We start from the raw sequence: 20,669 nt of genomic DNA on the forward strand, positions 1-20,669 counted from the left end.
GGAAGCTTCAAGGTACTCTGCATCCTCCAAAAAGAGGCTCTTGGCATTTAAAACAAGCCGGGACCATAAAAGGAAGCATGAGGTGCAAGAAGAAAGAAGGAAAATGCTCAAAGATAAATGTTTAGTTTACACTGCATTGTGCTGCAGATCTTCCATATCGTCACTAAACGTCCACACCTGGAGCCAGCCCAGACTAAGAGGAGATTAGAGGAAACAGATCAATTCAAGGGGTTATCGGTTGCAAAGCTGGATCATGTTGGAGTGTTGAGAACGAAAATGTTCTATTTGCAGCCTTCAGATGCAAAATGTGCATCAGTTTCTCTAACCCACCACTGATAATTGAATTCATAATGTCTGTTTATCTACTTTACAGCAGAGTTTTGTTGAGGCGTTTCGCTGCCTGTCAGGAAAGTTTCCATTTTACTTGAGACTAAATGCTAATCTGTTTTTAAAGCACAGATGGCAGGAAATGATGGACATATGTCTCTGCTGTGCAGTCTCTCTAATTAAGGTTTGATGCACTATATTATTCAAACACACAGCATTTACATTTCACACAATAACAGGAAAATATCTTAATTATTAGCAGGACACCTGTTAGTAAATGAGCTCTTGGTGGGTGTGATGATTAAATTCAAACAAACTAGTCAAACTGTGTTTTTAAGGTTAGATTCCTAAACACAAAATCAAGTTTACAACAGAATATCAGCAGTAATTATCTATGTGCATAGATTTCAAAATCAATAATTTAGTTTTTTGTACAGCATGACCTCAACAGGACCAAAACAGCAGCTGTGAGATTAGTTCCTGGACTGATCTCAGAACACAGAATGAGGTGTTTTTAAACAGAAAAGATGCTGATGAACATCCTCTGGGTAGGTGATGATAACGCTTGAATATAGTTCTGAATGTAATGCAGTTTAATGTGTTCTCTACTTAAAAAGTTTGTTAGTGAATAATGATTAATAAGCAATTACTTCATTAAGAACATACATACGTACATATTAACATATGTATTACGTAAGTAAAGGAACGCAGCCCTTGCCATTGTCATATCTCACGCATCACCATGTTTATTTGGAGCATACAACACCTTTCACATCCAGCTTCAGGTTCACGCATCACAAGCGCCATATGGAATATTATATACATATACATGTTTTTTCTTCTTCTTCTTTTGGGGGCGCTATACACGGCAGCTGTGTATGGCAGCCCTCATAAGTTTGGACGACAGCACAGTTGGTGTCACTGTACTGTAGCTGTTAATGCCTGCACCTGCTGTTCCACAGCAGCACTGTGCAGGAAGACCAACAGTCCAACTGAGTCTCCTCAAGTCGTGATAGAACTCCACAAGTTGTCAAGCGCTCCGGCACATTAATTCGACTTCTTCCATTCTTCCTCCTGTGGTTGTACATGTATAATTTATATCTGGCACCAGTGATGAGTGAACCTGAAGAAGAGAGACCGTCCTCCCAAGGGAAAGGACAGAGTCAGTTGTAGCAGTTGTTGCCCCACAATGACGGATGCTTATGTTCAGGCTTGACAATGTTGGCTGACAGTCAATTCCTAACATTAAAAGTCCCATATTTTCTTCTTCTTCTGTGTTTTATTTGAAGTGTTGATCTATAATAAGATATATTTGTGACCATCTCAGTGTAGTTTTACATGGAGCTATAACAACAGGTCTGTGAGCCAATCAGAAGAGAGGAGGATCTGAGCCTCTCCTGATTGGCTGACTGTTTCCTGAGTGATCAAATAAAATATAACTGATTTCAGGTAAAACACCTAGACAAACCAAATCCTGCAAGGTTTGGATTGTATGTTCAGGTGGGCGGGGCTTGGTGACTGCTTTGTTGTGACATCACAAAGTTCGAGAAGTCCTGACGGCTGGTTTTAAGGCTCAGTTTCTGAATACAGGCTGTGTGCACTTTTCTCTGTGGACTGAGGCTTTGATACTTTCACAGTATTAATATAGAAGCTAGAGCTGATCTATAATCACACTACACATGGACAGAGACATTCAGCAGAGTTTCTTGGCTGGAATGGAACCGTGGTGGTTATGTTGTGTGTGCTTTAACCATTCAGCTCCCAGGATGCTCTGGAGCTCTTTAATCCAACAAGTGAGACTTTTTATGTCTCCGGGAAAAGTCAGTATGAACGTAAAAAACTAAAATGCCAGTCAGCTCCTCTTGTCTCTGACTTTGTCCGTCTGTCCCTGGTCCCTCCCACCATCTGTCTGAGCGTATTGAGACCTTCCAGGCGTCGGCGTCCCTTTCATTGCGCTCGTGCCTTGAAGACAAGGCCATTCAATCTGAGAAGCCCTGAGATTCGATGAAAGTTTGTGCGTCGTAAATTTCTACACGGTGCAGAGAGGAAGGGCAGCGTTTTTATTGAAGACCTCTTCGACGGCGTCTGGAGCTCCAGGCGCAGCACAAAGACCTCATTTAAAAGTCAAGTCCTCTTTCCAAAGAAAGGAAAAGGGGAGAGGAGCAGGGAGGAGACGTAGATCAAAAGGAGAGCTGTGTTGTTGCCACAGTGGCACTTTGTACTGCCGGGGGAACTTCCAGGGAGGTGTCGGCCAGGTTTTGTGTCCCTTTGATTGTGTTTATAGATTGAACCAAAGTGGATACCTGTGAAGAGTTTGAGGTCAGTACTGTGCTATAATATGGAAATGATACGTTTGCTTGTTATGACAATGTGAATGAGGCTTTCAACTTGTTCTGAAGGTATTACATTGGAGAAACATGCAGGTTGTTCTTACAACAATCAACTCAAAGGACAGTTAAACGTCATAATCTTGGTAAATACAACAGTGTGGTGATGCAAGTTAATTCTGGAAAGAAGGACAGTTAAGAATGAATATTTGGAGGAATGAATGACAGCTAGCTGGCGGCTAGCTAATATATTTTCTGTTCACTGTCAATAATTAAAAACACTGCTGTTAAATTGCATTGCATTTTTTTAAGTGCAATTTCCTTTGAATACTTATCTTACTTGTAAAATACAGTCCATCATTTTTACTTTACATTAAGTGATGTTCTTTCTGCCCAAGACGGACAGCTTCTCTTGCAGTTGTAGCAGCAGTATTGCAGCAGCACATGACTTCAACTTCACACACACACACACACTAAGCTGCTGCGGCGAGACGTGGTTGTGACAGTCACCGTCATCGTTTCATCATAAAGCTGCTCCAAGAACCATAAAAACAATAACCACTTCCAATTAGCCCACAGTAATTACTTAATAATCAGGAGATGATTGCACCACTTTGACTACTGTCACAATTTATTCATAACAGTGTGTGCGTGTGTGTGTGTGTGTGTGTGTGTGTGTGTGTGTGTGTGTGTGTGTGTGTGTGTGTGTGTGTGTGTGTGTGTGTGTGTGTGTGTGTGTGTGTGTGCGTGTGTGTGCGTGCGCGTGCGTGTGTGTGTGTGTGTGTGTGTGTGTGTGTGTGTGTGTGTGTGTGGATGTTGTGCGTCTATCTATCTATATGGGGACTGAATGTGCCTGCAGTGTTTGAAGGTGAAGGGTAAGACAGTGACGTCATTGTGCTGGTCTTCACTTGGTTATTTGGTTTCAGGATGTGGGTTTAGAGCCGAGCTTCGTCTATGAATTAATTTTGTGAAAACACATTATGAAGTATTAAATACACAAAGTGACTTTCAGAGTTAAATCCTAAAGGACTGCTGCACAGCAACATTGTCATTTGTTGTGCAAAGGGTGAATTTTGTCCTTTTTTTGTTTCCCACAACAAGTCAACACATGAGAGCAGAAGCCTCAGCGCAGTTCAACATTCACACGGTCACAGACTGATCAGATCAATAAGAACTGCTCATTGCTCTGCTGTCTGTTAACTTTCAGGACGTCAGGTTGTTTTAGATTAAACTTGTCTCTTGCAGCCACCAACATTTAAAAGCTTATGCACAATCCCCGTCCCTGTCTGCATCTCTCATCCAGCACACTGAGCCCTCGGGCTTGTTTATTCACATGTCAATCACTGCCAGCGTGAAGACCTTGATGCCGCGCTGCCATCGGCCTCCGAGGGCCGCGGTGTTTGTCCCAGATGAAGATGAAGTTAATGGGAAATCTATCGACCTGTGACACTGACTTTAGGCAGCCGCAGGCACAGGGAGCAGAGATGAGTCTCTGAAAAGACTCACGAGGCTGTGACCTGCTCCTGGTTTTGTTCTTAATCATTTAATGAGAGGAAATAAAACATCCTGAGCCCTCACAGACTCTTTATGGAGTACAGCAGGAGGCACAGAAACAGAGCCCACAGTTAGGACTCACCACCAGGACAAAGTGGTGTTTTATGTTCATAGTTTAAAGGTTTATGTTCGTGCGCTTCTTTATAAGCAGGTAACTTCCACTGAACGTGACAATCTCAGGTCATAAGGATTCTTTAGCCTTTGATGCCAAACAATGGTGTTCTGTATGTTCACTGCACAGCAGCAGATTCAAGGCCCCAGTAACTGTCAGAAGAAGTCCCACATCATCTTGGAAGATCACGTTGCAGTGTTAGCTGTATGTGGTATCCTAGCAACCAAAGACACTTCATTTCTACAAGAGTTGCAGAACATGAAGATATCCGAATATTAGAATCAGAACGAGAAAAACTTGAATGATGCCCGCAGGGAAACTGCGTTGTTACAACTTCACAACACACAGTTAAGTAGTAAAGTAGAAAAGGTAAAAACTACTATAAATAGAAATAATAATAAATATACAGCAAGTGTATAAATGCAAAGGTGCACAAAGTAATGTTTGAGGAAGACTCACCAGGCCGAAAGGGAAATAAGTTTGCAGCCAAATGCTAATGTCGATATGCTAACATACAGGACCTGTTGTTTCACCGTATTCACTGTCTTAGCTGAGAGTGTTAGCACGCTACCACTTGTTACAGGTCCCATATAGTATAAAGGTAGATGTCCATGTGTTGTTTGATTATAAAGCAGGTCTATGTTCTATATTAGAGAGGCTCAGAGCCTCCTCTCTTCTGATTGGCTCACCGACCTGTTGTTACTAGAGCTCCAGAGAGAAGCCTGAGAGAGGAGATGTGAAACTACACTGAGATGGTTTTTGGTTCTTAAAACCACAAATATATCTTCTGATGGATCAACACTTCAAATAAAACACAGGACATACGGACCTTTCATTAGCACAAAACACTGTTGTTGCCATTAGTTTTGCAGGTATTTAGTTGTAAACTAAAGTATTGGACAGGGATGCAAGTACAGGTGGGACGCTGTCTGTCTTGCTGGTACCAGTTTACAGGATTCTGCAACAGCTGGGAACGAGACAAGGACTGGCTTACGCTCAGATAGAGAGCAGTGCTGTAATCCAGCCGAGAGGAAACAAAAGAAGTTTGAAACATTTTCAGATCATAAAAAGAGAGAAATGCTTCAATTTCTCACAACAGTGTTTATTTGTTTATCAAATTTAAAGCTGCACCAAAGATTCGTAGATTTCATAGGATTGCTGCAGAACAAAAGCACTTCCTCTGTGTTTGTGAAAGTCACACTGTGGTGGTTTTATAAAGCTCCGTTCTCTCCTTCCTCACTGAGAGCTTTTTGGACGGCTTAGCTTTAGAAAGCAGTGGCTTAAAGTGGATGTAAAACCCAAACAGAGAGGAAAAGACGGCTTTTTAAAAAAAAAAAAAATTCATCCACATTAGTGTTGACATCAACTCTCTTATAACTCGTCCCCTCCTCTTTCTCAGCTTCTCGTTGAGACTCTCACATTTGTTTTTACACTTCCCCCTCCCTCTCCTTCCTTCTCTTCTCCTGTGTCCCCCTCTCTTGACTCCACTTGCAGTCGGCATTGTTCGTCTCATTTGCACTTCAACACATCGTCTGTCTCATTTTCTCTTTACTCTTATCTTGCTCTCTGTGTGTATCTATCTATTTTGCCCAGTCTTATCTCCCCCTGACTTTATCAATACCCCCCTCCTGCTCCCCTTTCTTTCATCTTTCATTCTCGTGGTTCTCGCACCACCTTCCCCCATCTGCTTTCCCATCCCACTGATGGATGATGCGGCGCCGCGTCGAGGGCCTCAATCAGAGAATCGGGGGTTCGCTGTGAAGAGCAATCTCAAAGCCAATTCCACTGATAGCCATCACAGGGTTTTGCTACATGACGTTGCAGCTATCACCTGTGGAACGAGAGAAAGAGAGCGGGCTCTCGGAGTTGCTGCCCCAGGTGCTGCTGTGCTCAGACAGTGGGGCAGAAGGGAAAACTTTTTTGTTGTTGTTGTTGTTGCTATCAAACAGATCAATTGAAAAATGTATTAGTTTGGAGTTTGGCCATTTTGGCACATGGCAGCCACACAGGGCCGACGGAGGCTGATTCAAAGAGCTTTCACTGTTGCAGGATTGGAGAGGGAATAGATTGCAAGAGACGCATTGTTGTCGCTCGATGGCGCTTCATTTTACTCTCTGAGAGTTTTTTTTTTTTCCAAAAGGCTTGCAGGTGGCCAGAGCTCTCTGTCATGGATTCATTTACATTTGAAGCGCTAACGCCAGGAACGAGAGAATAAACGAGAGCACAGCTTCTCCTCGGTTGCCGTGTGTTTGCCACAGGTAAACACACGGCTTGGTTTTTTTTTTCTTTTTACATCCGAGCCTCTTGTCATTATTTGCTGACGTGCTGAAATGTTTAAGCTGCCTGGAGGGTAAGATTTACAAAGGCTGTAATTTAATGTGGGAATCTGCAATGCTACATAATTTACAATTCCTCTCTCTTGATTATAATGTTGTCATGGAGTCTGACCCTCAGCCATTGAAGTACAAATCGAATCGTCCAACAAAGACGGCTTGACAGGACCGCAACAGTGGGACCTGCTCGAAAACAAATGTCTTCCCTCGACGTATAGGCTCTGCACAAATATCACAGGGTGTGTTTTTATAATAAAATTACATTATTGTATTTTATCTTTCAGACTTTTTTGTTGTATTTTATTTCTTATTGACACATTTTTTCGAGGTGATGTGTTATTGCTTGGTTAACTTTGGTTAAGGTGTTGTTAGGTTCATGTAACCTAAGCACTAGGTCGGTGTTACAGTTAATCAAAAGGCAGTGACATCACTAACCCATTCACCACTCCGACCTCAACACCTTTCACTTTTCACCCCGCTACATGAAGGAAATGACATCCTGCACCGGCACTGAGTGTTGGTTTTTATCATCATGTCACTCCCGGGGATTCTGGGATTTGCCCCAGGTCACATCAATGAGATGCGCTCACTGAGTGGGGGGGGGGGGGGGTCATATTCAGAAATGATAGAGTTCTACACAATGGCTTTAATGGATCACCGAGGTTATCCGTTTGCATTGCTTGGCCGATGAACCTTTATTTCCCCCAAAGGAAACATTTATTTGCAGAGTAGGAATGAAAAATAAAAGTCACAGGGACGTTAACATCATCTACACCGGGAGTTATCAGTCACTACTCACTATATGTTGTGCTAATGAAAACCACTGCAGGAGGTAAATACTTAAAACTCCACTGTTTGTTCTTCAGTTTGGACACGATGTGTATCACAGTTCGTTGGTCTTGTGGGGGCAACGTTTACTTGATAAACTTGAACACACCATTAGTTTTGGTCTCTGTCAGTTTATCTCCTCTGGGAAGGAGAGCCAGGTTCAGGCTGGGCCTCAGTCCCTGTGAAGGATTCAAACCATGACGGTGGGTCCTTTTAGATACAGCTTCTGATATGGGACCGGGCACCGCTCTGCAATTTGAGGGTTTGTAGACCACTAAGCTTTATATCAACTCCTGATGTCTGTGGGTTGTGAAAGTGTCAAACGGTGCCTTTCGCAGGGTGGAATTTTATATCAGCTGCAGAACATAATAGGATGTTTTATTCTTTATGACAGCATCACTGCTGCACCTTTTGTTCTGTCTCTGCCTCAAGGAGCAGGTTGAAATCATTGAGAAGAATATTTTTTTCTTTCTTTTTCATCTTCCTTCCATCACCACAGTTTAGCTTGAGACTAACACTAATTAGAAAATTGAGAAAGTCAGCTGGTCAACAACGTAGCCATCATCAAACATTAAAGGGCCCATATTTTATATTTTTCTAGTGTTTGATTTGAAATGTTGATCCATAAGAAGATATTTATCTGTGGCTCTGAGCCTCTCTTCTGATTGGCTGACTGTTTTCTGAGTGAAAAAAAAAATAGCAGATTTCAGGTAAACCCTTTGGCTGGATGGTGGGTCCAGGTGGGCGGGGTTTGGGGGGGGGGCGTCACTGCTTTGTTGTGACATCACAAAGTTCCAGAAGTCCTGACGGCTGGTTTTAAGGCTCAGTTTCTGAATACAGGCTGTGTGCATTTCTCTGTGGACTGAGGCTTTGATACTTTCACAGTATTAATATAGAAGCTAGAGCTGATCTATAATCACACTACACATGGACACAGACCTTTAGACTATATGGAGCTTTAAACACAACTATCTCTATGCTAAGAGCCAAATATAACCACATAATTTATGTATAAATGCATGTAGCTCTCCACCAGCTATAAGAAATAAAAAAGGTCAACAAAACAAAAAAATCCACCCACTTTAACACTGTTAAACATCTTACATTATCTTACACTGTCTCTGAGGTAACTGTCCAAACCTCTAACACCGGATCCCAGAATAACCTGTTCCGTGTAGGAGTACGCAAACATAGAGTTTACCTTTAACCATGCAGGTAGTGTGATTAAGTGTCTTGTATGCAAAAGACCGACTCCCCTGTAATATTTTCCACCGAGCATCGAGACGTCTATATTTGCTTTAGCCTCGGGTGGCGGCTTGATGCATATCGATGCAGACGCTCAATAATGGGCCAAGAGCTCTACATTATTGACAGCAGCGACTCCCAGCTCTGTGAAGATGTCGACTTCAGAGAATGGAGATGGAGGGAGATGACAGACGGTATAGATAAAGAAACGGGGGAGGGGGTGCAGATAAGAGGACAGATATGAGCAGGGGTGATTCAGAGATCCAGTCTTACATCAGTCCTTATATTTGCCAGCGCTCCTCACCGCTGCTCCTGCCCCTCCTGGCTGCAGACCCCCTCCCCGTCCCTGTCCCTGCTGTGTAGCACACACAGCTGGGCCAAATAAATCTGGAGCGTAACAGAAGGAAGTGACGGCACAAATGTTATTTACAAGACAGACGTTTTCTCCTCTGCTCTCACACACACACACACACACACACACACACACACACACACACACACACACACACACTCAAAAAGCCAGGTAAACACAGCAGCCAGTCGCACACACACACGTCCAGCAAACACACACAAAGACTGCATACACAACCAGTCCAAGGAGCACACACACACACACACAAAGCCCGAGTACACAACAAGAAAACACACACACAAACACAATAAATTCTCAATAACTATCAAGCTAACAGAGTGGTGACAGTGGAGGCGACGCTGGGCTGAGTGTAGATCAATTTAGTCCTTGTTGTAGGAAACACTGTGGAGAGAGGGAGAGGCTGAAGGAGGAGGAAAGGGATTAAGGAGGGAGAGAGAGGGGTGATGGGAAACTTGGGTATATTTGCGATGAATTAAGTCCAAATCTCTCAGACGTTTAGACAAGCAAAGGGAGAAAAGGGATTCACAGATTCATCTCCTAGAAGCTGCAGTGGTCGAAACTTTGTTCTCACTGCTCTGAATTAGAAGTTAGGTACATGAGACAGTATGTCTGGCATTCGAGAGGCTCAAGTCATGAGAACACTGCTGCTAGACAACTGACAAGAGAAGATGGATTCCCATTTCATTGTCATAGGAACGTTAAAAGACAGACAACAAAAGTAGCTGATTACACAAATTCCAAAACCTTCATGATTTAGGCAGTTTTCAAGAACCTCAAAAATCAAGAATATTCATTCACAAGTTGGAAATATCATATTAGTCCGTCACTTAAATTGATTCCCATCATGAATGCCGAATTCTGATGGATGGATGGATGGATGGATGGATGGATGGATGGATGGAAGCACCTTTGGAGCATGAAATTGCCCATAAGATATCAATCCACCAATCAGATTATGATGCACTTTATGCTGTTTACAGTTCCAGCATTTTTCAAGTGCTGATTAGACCTAAAGTTGCTTCACAAACTTTCTGACCTAATGAAATAGTCGTTGTGTACTTTTACTTTACTCGCCGCAAATGTGAAGTTGTGCCTTGAAAAAAGGTCAGAGCATGAATAAAATATTTAGGAATTATTATTCTCCGAGTGACATAAACACTGTTCCTGCCAGACTTGATGTTCGTCCGGCCAACAGTTGTTGACATGCATTAACTCATTTGACTAAAGGTCAAACATCAGTAGACGCAGCCACTTATGGGTACAAATGTGCATGTTGTGTCTGTATTAGCGACTGAGTGGTGTTATTGAATGTTAGTGTTGTTGTGATGGCTGGCGTCCGAATCATGCCATCATCTGCTATTTGTCATTTTGCTCTGACAGCAAGTTATTTTGAATTTCATGCCACTTGATTCGAAACACCTTGAGGGAATGAAGCGTCACAGAAAAAGGGGGGGTGGATGGAGGAACAGAGGAGGAGAGATAGGTCAGAGGAAAAACAGGCGACAAGAGGGAAAGAGTGAGAGAAATCAAAGGAGGGTTGAAAAATGAGAAAAGACAGAAAGAAAGGAGAATGAGATAAATTTAATCTAAAGCTGACAAACAGGATGATCAGCAAGAGCGACCCAAACAAGGGAGAGGGTTTTAAGAAGATTAAAGACAAAGGGTGAAGAGGAGGAGCAGGAGGAGAGGACAGGGGGAGGGAGAGGTAAGGAGGCACACCTGAGTGTTCAGAGGCCTCCGTCCTGGTAAGAGCTGTCCTGAATTATTCATGGCTGCTCGCCTCGCTTCGCTGTGTCGGCTGCTGCATGATGCTCATTGCAGAGAATAAGAAGAAGAAATTTTGACTAGTGGAGAAAGTGCGAACAGTGTAGATGATTTCTCATCGCAGTTTTGCAGTGATATTGTGACTTTATTAGTTAATGGATTGTGTGTTTGCACCCGCTGCTATTAATTGCCGGATTTCCCTTTTTACCTTTCATTTCATCGAAAAAATAATCACAAAAACATGAAGAACATGATAGAAAGACAGTTTTTGTGTGATTTAATGTTACCGATTTTCCTGGAATAAATATAAAAGAACATAAGTGTTAATAAATGTTCCGATCATTCTCACTAGTCCTGTCATTACTGCTTGTGGCTGCAAGAGACAAACAATCTGCTTGGCTATACTCAGTCCCAGCTGCTGACTCATTCAAACCCAGGCTGTGAGCAAAATCACCCCCCTCATTCACTCACTCATTCACCCATTCACTCCCCCCGTGTTCATCAGTCTCCGTAGTGGGGCTGAAAATTGAGACACTTCAATCATCGTCAGTTTGCGTCATCACTGACAGGTGTGGAGTGTCGCTGGACACTCAAATAAAAAGGCCATGTAGTGTAGAAGCACGATACAGTAAACAGGTTGTGATTTCGGATGCAGCTCCACAGTCTCTGTTTGTGTTATCACAGTGTGTCTCTGTCCATGGTGCTGAAACAGCCACGCCGAGTCTCCTCATGTCTCTCTGTGGCCTGGAAACAGTCGAACCAAAACTGTGTCCGAAATCATATATATTTTCATGCCTCATGCCTCGGCAACAGCCAGAGCCGGAGGCAAACCGCCACTCCACTGGCACCAGTGTGGCCGTTAGAGAGACTGCTCTTAAAACTTAAACGTCTCCATTATTGGAATCTTATTATTCCATTATAACACTTGTGCTGCTGTCAGTTATTTTCTTTACGGACGAGAAGAAATTGAAGGCAACATTTGAAGAGTCAACATGAGCTGATTTTCTGAACTTCACTTCTTTGTAGGTGTGTGTTATGACTTATCTCCATGTGTGAAATGGAGAGGCAGAGATACAGACAGAGGCAAAACATTATTTTGGGGCTATTATGCATCCTCAGTGATAATCCACACTGAGATATGAAGTAGCCGGCGGGAGGAATCACTGTATAGAGTATCTGCGTGAAGAGGGACCACGTGTATCTGATAGGGATCAGTCTGTCTACGAGGGTCAGCGTTTAAGAATATTCTGCTCCATGCAGGGAAACAGACGTCTCCTTTCTTACAGACGGTTTTCGTCATAAAAATGTCAGATATTGGCTTTAAGTAACGTCCTCTGACAGGCCTGCTGATTTCCACCCAGGAGAAAATTCACAATCACAACACATCCAGGACTCACCCTCCACCCCACCTTCTCATTGCCACAACGGTGCCAGAATTTTAATATGTTTTACACAGTGGGGGTGTGTGTGTGTGTGTGGGGGGGGGGGGGGTTATTACATGGAGGAGGCTTGAAAACCATCCTCAGTTACTTTGGGATTTCAAGGTGTCTTGATCTCCATTTGCTCGTCAGAACCTGGGGGATCAAAAAGACGGCGGGAAAACAACAAAGTCTTTGCGGGAGAAGATCACATAGGCAGATAGCTGGCTTTTCTCTCTCTCTCTCTCTCTCTCTCTCTCTCTCTCTCTCTCTCTCTCTCTCTCTCTCTTACTCTTCTATCGCGCTGGCGCCTCTTATCTTTTGAAACAATCCAGCAGGTGATCTCATATAATATATATAATGATCGGATGGAAAGTGAAGCGTCAGCCTCGCCAGTCGTGTCTGAATCAAAGCGGCCCCTGAGCCAGTCTCCTCTCGCTAAATCTCCTCTTATCATCCCCCGTTGATATCTGCTGGTCTGTAGCTGTTCGGCTGTACACACTGAGACAATGGAAGCAGCTGTAACACTGCTGCAATACCTCTGACTGACTGCCAAGTCTTGTTTTTATAAGATGATGTTGGGGGGGGGGTCTTTTTGGTGTAGTAAAGGGAAGCATCTCTGGTTTGCTCTTTACTACAGATTGTCACACAAATGCTCTTTTAAAGGGCCTCTGAGCTGCTGCAGCACTTCATGTATTTGCCTCCGTTTTTTATGAAATAATATTCATTACCTGCTGCCACCTTAAAATAACTAACTTCATTTACCAAAACACGGCGTGCAAAAGCATTTGGTGCTTCGCTGTGTTTAAATGACCTCGGCCTCCACAGACAGAAACTAAGATGATCCCTCAGGTCCCTTGTCTGGGAAAGTAAACAGCACCGAGAACAAAGTGTGGACGAGCTAACTCATGACTTGCTGAAGTTATAAGTTATTTCTACCATAAAGACCATAAAACTCGGGTCATTGAGGTGAATTAACTTCTTCATAACTAGATGATAGAAATTTCCTGCAAATTAAATCACATCACATCTTGAACCACCTCTGCAAAACTATTTGTTTTGTTTCAGCTGAGACAATTACACTGAACAATTAAGCCACAGTCTTGCACAAAGTTCCTCCTCTGATATGGAAACATTGCTCACAGTTTGCAGATACGCTGAATATGCAGCATATTGATCAATCTTTAAATTTTTCTACAACATATTCTTTTGTATTTCACGATTTAAAAAAAATAGTTTCTGTTTGTATATGCAACATGTACGCCATGCTTGCTAATGAATCGGTTTGTAATACTAATGCTGAAGTCAAGTATCCACCACCATCACCGCATTAAAAAAGATTAAGAGATTAAGGCGGCTGATTAACGAGGGAGACGGTTTAATGAGTGTAATGCGGCGTGTGTTCACAGTTTCTACCTGGTAGCACAGAAACATCTTTCCTCACGCCGTCGGATGTGCGTGATTATACGTTTAATGTTTCCCCCACGCAGCCGACTCGCTACATCGATAAATAACAGGTGTTTGTTATCGACCTGCAGGTGTCAGGAATAAACTGGCAGGTGTTGGACACAGCCAGCGAGTCATGTTCATGGCTGCGCATCATATTGGCAGGAAATACACGAAGCGAGAGTGAAGAGTCTCGGCTTGCCCACCAGCTCTGCACTGACTCACTCTTGATGTTGATGTTGGTCTTAAAAATAGAACAAAAAAAATCTGGAAAATCAAGTCAAGCTTCACTTAAATTCACCTTCAGTTTGTTCTCCAAACAGCAGAACTTCCTGGGTCTTTTCATGAAGGGGGGGGGTATAAATACACCAGCAAGCTTTGGGATACCACTCGCATTTCTTCAATAAGAAAAGTCCCATGTAGACTTTATCATATGACTTTCCCTTTGAAAATAAATACACAGAACTCACATCAGTTGGCAAAGCGATGCTGCACTGGTCTGGGAGTCTGGTTTGTGATCTCCGGTGTCGGAGGGCTTTGTAACCCTCTCCCACTTAAGGGTCATTAGTTTGGAACGACACTCAATGTGTTGGACCATCCACACAAATGTGCAAACAGAGTGAGAGTGGGTAAAAGGGAGGGTGTAGAGGCCGGATTGGAAATGGGCCAAACTCTCACTGAGCACTTTGTTAGGAACGTCTGTACACCTGCTTAGTCATGCAATTATCCAATCAGCCAATCACGTGGCATCAAAACATTGCAGATGCAGGTCAGGAGCTTCTGTTAATGTAAAACATTCCCTGAGATTTTCACACAGTCTCTAGCGTCAGAGGAGAACGGCTGGACTGGTTGTTGCTGAGTTTACCATCTTCTAATAGCTACTTCCAGCAGGATAATGCTCCGTGTCACAAAGCTGAAGTCGTCTCTAAACTGGTTTCATGAACATGACAGTGAGTGCAGAATGTGCAAAGGAAAGTTTCCAACATCTTATTGAAAGATACAAATCCTACGATGTTGTTGGAATCAGTGATTTGTGTTAACCGTATACAGATGGCGATGGTCCCTGAAAAGAGAGGAGAGTATGAACTAATCGTGACTGTGTCTTTGTTCCTCGCAGGACGGCATGGGCAACCTCAGAATAACAGAGAAGGGCCTGAAACTGGAGGGGGACTCTGAGTTCCTCCAACCCCTCTATGCCAAAGAAATCCAGTCCAAACCGGTGAGTCACACACGGGAAGACACACTCACAACTACACACCCCTGCTATTTTTTTTATTTGAGGCAGACACACATTAGAAAAGAATGTGACCGGCAGAGTTTACACGGCATAACATTTGTGATGTTTCCACTCTGACTCTTGTCAGCTTGTGTTTGGAGTTTAGCATGTTTAGCACTGACGCAGTCTTTGCACTCACAGTTCAAACCAGCATAAGTAATCATCACATTAGCGGTGTGTGAGTGTTATATACAGAAGCAGTGTCATGTAGCATTTCCCAAATTAACACAAAACTGTAAATGTGTAAATGACTTCCAAATGTATTTCTTTTTTCTCATGTGCTGATGAGCCACAGCAGCGAAACATAGAGCGAGCTGCGAGACACAGTGTGAATGACGACACTCAGTATGAAGTGAGAGAGTGCAGTGGTGTGAGGAGATGAGTGTCTAATGACTTTGAGCGTGAATTAGAGTCCTGAAGGCAACATCTTACACCTTGGACAAAAAAAAAAAAAAAACACAGTCCCCGTTGAGACTCGCACTGGAAGCATTAGACTACACGAGCTGACACTCTGCCTGAATTCACAACATGCACTGATTCCATCAAGTGTCTAAATGTTGCTGTAACAAAAGGATTAAATTCAGATTCTGTTGAAGGTAAGGTACTAAACCGAAGTTTTTCACAAGGGTAGCCGAAAATCATCCATCCATTCTCTGCTTCATATTTTGGCTCAGGTTATAGTGTCAGCAGACTGAGCCGAGGAGCCAAAATGTACTATTCTCCATCCACTCCTCCTGGGGGGATACTGGAGCGTTTCCAGGTCAGATAGGATATGCAGTCTGTCTAGTGTGCTCTGGCTCTGCTATTGTGTCTCCTCGTAGTCGAGTATGTCCAGGAAATCTCCACAGGGTGGCGATTCTTTTGAGCTGTAGTCCAAGCGCCCCACCGTGGTCCAAAGACCGAGCCCAAATACCTGTCCAGTAAAACACTTGTGTCAGCAGTCCTGTTTTTATGGTCATTTCCCAGAGATCGTGACCATAGGTTCGAACAACAATTCAGAGTGTCCAGCCTTCTTGGACTAAGGGCTGGAGAATCTGAATGTTCGGTCATATCACCAGATCAGAGGCCGTACGTCTTGGACAATCGGGTGAAAAGACCTGGTGCAGCGTTGGATGAAATGGCGGGGGAGGCTGCCGGACAATACCTGGTAAACCCAAACATGTAATGAGTTTGGCCTGGGAATGCTGATGGACACCAGCGGTGACGGAGGCTGGTAAAGATGAAGATTGAGGCCTTTGGAGCTTGGTTGGCCCTGGGGGTCTCCTCAAGCAGAAATGAGTTTGCTCTGTAAGGTGGCTCGGCCGTAGACATGGTGAGGACTTCAGGCATCTGGAGGGAGGTAGGAGTAGAGCTGCTGCTCTTTTGTTCCCCCGAGGTTAGACCCAGAACACGCTGGAGAAACTACATTTCTCCTCTGGCCTGGACTCGACTCAGGATCCCTCAGGAGGAAGTGGAAAACATTGCTGAGGAGATGAACGTCTGGAGTTCCTTGCTTGACTTGCTGCCACCGCGATCCGACTCTGGACAAGCAGCAGCAGAAGATGGATGGATGGCACATTTTTGGAGGATGAAATTGCCCAGAAAATCTACCACTGAGATTATGACGTACAGTTTCTAAAATCAAAACGGTTCATCCTCTCAGGAGCGTGAATATGCCCATCAAGTTAAAAAGGGGGTATTATGGAAATCAAAAACTGTCTGGTCTTTGGAAAGATTTTGCAGTTACAGTGTGACAAATGTCAAGGCATGAATAAAATATTTAGAAATCATCACAACTAGAAATGCCATAACATTGCAAGACAAAACAAGAGAAACGTATCATTTCATGTGAATACATCTCATCAGGATGAATAAAACTCTGCTGCGACTTGCCAAGCTGTGTTGTATGGTGTCGTGTCATACAGAGACGAGATGAAACGGGAGGAGACGATTCTGTCATGCCATTATGTGTCATGTTGTATCATAACCAGACTTGTTGTGCCATGTAATTTCATGTCACGTCTTATCATAACAAGACAAGAAAACACAACATCATGACAAACACCATATAGCCCCAACGGTGCACCTGTTTCAGACCAGATGGTCTCAGTGGGGGAAGCAAAACGAACACAACAGCCAACAGCCTTGGCAGCGTTATTAACGTGCCATCTCCAGCGTGCCGCTCAGGGCCACAACTTCAGCATCAGTTTTCTCGCAGGGAATCTTTGGGGTTTACCGATCCTGCTGCAGAGTGTGTCTGAGGTCTCCCGGTGGGTCCTGTTTACACATTAACATTCTGAGGAGCTTCCCGCCTTCCTTCTAACAACTACAGGAGGAGGATCCAAGCCTTGGAGATGTCAGAGAAACGGAGAGATGGGCACGATAAAGTGATAGGCGCTCTCTCCCCCTCTGTCTCTTCAACTCTTGCAGTAATAATGGCTGTGTGCAGGTAGTGGACGGATAGCTTGATAATGCAAGAGAGCAGCGTGCTTTATCTCTGCTGTCTAGGACCTTACGCAAGCTGAGAGGGAGGATGAGGGATGGGGATGGGAGCGCAGAGAGCGAGGCAACGAGGAGAGCGCAGTGAGGATGGGGGGATGGAGATGAGGGATGAGAGTGGAGGAGAAGAAGTCAGTAATAGAGACAGAAACAGAAAGACAGATGGAGGAGGACTGAATTAGAATGAGAGAGATAGGAAGCCAGCGAGCGTATTTTGACAGGCGGTGACGCGCAGGAGGCGGCCAAGTTCAGCACCGACTCAAACAAGCACAACATGTTCGCAGTGTGATATTATGGCACGGTAAAATATTCATATTAAAATGAAGTGCCCGTCTCACCGCGTGGCGAAGAGACAGCTATGGATGACAGCAGCTCTGTGGCGCCACGTTTAGACAGGTTGTGTTTCGGTGCGAGCCAATTCATGATCATCGGTTATCAACAAAATAAAAATACAGCATAATAATGCTAGGATGTTTTAGCACACTGCAGATGGCTGCAGGCTGTTGTATTCATCTTTGCTCATGAAATAGAAATGATTTCTCCTGCTACTGTAAAAGCTAAATATTTGCCTGAAAATACTGGTTGAGAGATGTAGAAAGGACGTGAATACCAAAAAGACTAAAAGAATAGAAAAATGAAAAGGCAAGAGGAGAGACAAGATACAAAAGAGTTGAGCAGAGGGAGATATAAACACAAGAGGACAGAAACAGGATAGATGGCTGGTAGCTTTAGCAGACAGGGTGAGAGGAATAGTAATGCAGAGGAGGGGGTGATGGGATTGGAAGTGGTCAGTCCAGCAGAGGAGAGACAGACGGAACAAAATAAATAAATTAAACGGAGGAAAACCCTGCTGCGCTGCAGTTATTCCTCTGTTGAAGTTCCATATAGTGTAAAGGTGTGTGTCCATGTGTAGTGTGATGATAGATCAGGTCTTGCTTCTATATTAATACTGTGAAAGTATCAAAGCCTCAGTCCACAGAGAAATGCACACAGCCTGTATTCAGAAACTGAGCCTTAAAACCAGCCGTCAGGACTTCTGGAACTTTGTGATGTCACAACAAAGCAGCCACCAAGCCCCGCCCACCTGGACCCACCATCCAAACCTTGGAGGATTTGGTTTCTCTGAGTGTTTTTACCTGAAATCTGCTGTATTTTTATTGGATCACTCAGAAAACAATCAGCCAATCAGAAGAGAGGCTCAGCCTCCTCTCTACCCAGTGCCCTTTAACAAAGTGAGCCCGGACACTAAGCTATAGATATATTTTGATGAGACCAGACCAGGCTTCTGGATTCTCTGAGAGAGCTGATGTTCTGCTGCTGACAGTTGGTCCTTTGGCTCAGCTTACTGAGGTTTAATTCAAACAGGGAGGTTTCTGAGCGTTTGGAGCAGCTCTGCCTCCGATGAATATTTCTATAACCAACTCCGGTCCTCACGTCTTGTCTCCCTGTCTCCCCTCTAACTCCCCTCTCTCGTTTTTTTTTCCCTTTCCCTGCTCCTCTCTGTGTGAGAGGCCTCCTGCCGGGAGTAATATGGTCTGCTGCATTAGTGAGGAAGAGGCAGACGGGATCAGAAGCGCCACACAACAGCAAACTAAACGCATGTACTGTACACAAACAGCCCCAGAGGAGACCTGCAGCAGCCTCTCTGAGGCGTTTCCAGAGACTGTGGCAGGATAAACAGCGTGAGCAGAGATGGAACGATAGCGAGGCTGCTGTGAAATGTATTCACGCTTTACTCCGTGGTTGTGGTGGGTTTGAAGCTCAAGTCTCATGCTGTGGAGAACAACAACATGTCAGAGTTACACAAGCCGAGTAGCATCTCATTACCAGCCCCCTGTCTACCCAGCATGCCTCTCATCGAGCTCGGAGCCCGGCTAATTTCAGCAGTTTTAAGTACAGTTGAATCAGCGAGGCCATATTATACTACAGCGGATACACTCAGGTGTCAGTTTATTAGGAACGACCTGCTCAAACTAATGCAGTCCTGCAGTAAATCTTCCTGCATGAAGGTTATAGTGAAACTGTTTTAGAGAGCTGCTGATTCAACTGTAGAGGCTGTAGTTTCAGCTGCTGTTGAGCTGTATTGTGTTGCACTGACAGCTGTTTCTGTTTCTGTTGTTTTGTCTACTTCATTTACATCAGTGAGGATGGGGGGGGGGTAAACGACAGGGGCAAATAACTTCTCTGTATAATTCAATAGGTTTCAACAACATCCTCCAAAACGATCATAAAGCTGAGTCAGGGCCAGAAACAGTGTCTGTGTAACACTGTACATCAAGTTATATGTCATGTGAACAATGTGTCGTGGTTAGTTTTCTTGGTGTGACAATGTTGGTCCAACACTTGACTGTTGCTCTTTAATGTGAAAAGGAGACAGATGAAGTGGATAGATTAGATGGATGAATGAATTTACAAATGAATAAGTGAATGAATGGATTCATTCATGAAAAGACTGGTTGACGTCAGGACCATGTGACTCCAGACATTTAAAGCCATATTCCCTGTTTACTTCTTTATTGACAGATTAGCTTCCATGTTTTTCACGTACACAACCTGAATTCAGTAAAAAAAAACAAAAAACAAACACACCTTCGCTTCCTCTGTATGATTGAGCTAACCACAGCTGCAGGTAATAAGAGAATAATGAGAGCGCAGTGTGTCGTCAGCGCTGAGGCGTGCAGGCGAAAGTTGAACGTTGTGAGAGAAATGAGGTGAAATTTAAAAAACCATCTGAAAAGGTGTTGAGACAAATCCATCAGCTGAAGATTCAGGAGCAGAGACCCATACCTGCGTTGCATGTGAGGTGTGTAAGGGGGCAAATGTAAATTGTAGCGCTACTGTCTACAAACCAACCAATTGAAATGTAGCATTAAATTAATTAATGACACAGTGAAACGGCCGATGAGAAACAACGCTGCTGTGGGTAAATCTGTCGTAAGCATGAGTTGCGTTGGGAAAGACCAAGGCTGGAGCTCGTTAGCGCAGGTGGATGACGTTATTGGTGCGTTAATGACATGACTTTGCCTGCATATGTTTTTGTCTCTGTTTACATTGTTAGAGCTACAGTTAACTGGGACATGCAATGAGGCTGTAATGTCGCACGAAGCAGACGGCTACTTTCAAGACAAAGCTTAGCAAACACATAATTGCAACATCACTGCAGAAACAAGTGTAACAAAAAGAGAGAC

The 20,669-nt window shown here is 43.8% G+C and overlaps 1 protein-coding gene across 4 annotated transcripts in view; it reads left to right on the forward strand.

Moving 5' to 3' along the window:
• The window catches only part of sgcd (sarcoglycan, delta (dystrophin-associated glycoprotein)), a 280,685-nt gene that overhangs the window by 197,881 nt on the left and 62,135 nt on the right, over nt 1–20,669 (forward strand). For all 4 annotated transcript variants that reach the window (XM_056397027.1, XM_056397028.1, XM_056397026.1 and 1 more), the window contains one exon: nt 14,845–14,946. In XM_056397027.1, the coding sequence (XP_056253002.1) occupies nt 14,845–14,946 (102 nt within the window). The remainder of the gene's footprint in view (nt 1–14,844; nt 14,947–20,669) is intronic.

This window comes from Seriola aureovittata, chromosome 15 (genome assembly GCF_021018895.1).
Source record: "Seriola aureovittata isolate HTS-2021-v1 ecotype China chromosome 15, ASM2101889v1, whole genome shotgun sequence".
In the NCBI taxonomy this organism is placed as follows: Eukaryota; Metazoa; Chordata; class Actinopteri; order Carangiformes; family Carangidae; genus Seriola; species Seriola aureovittata.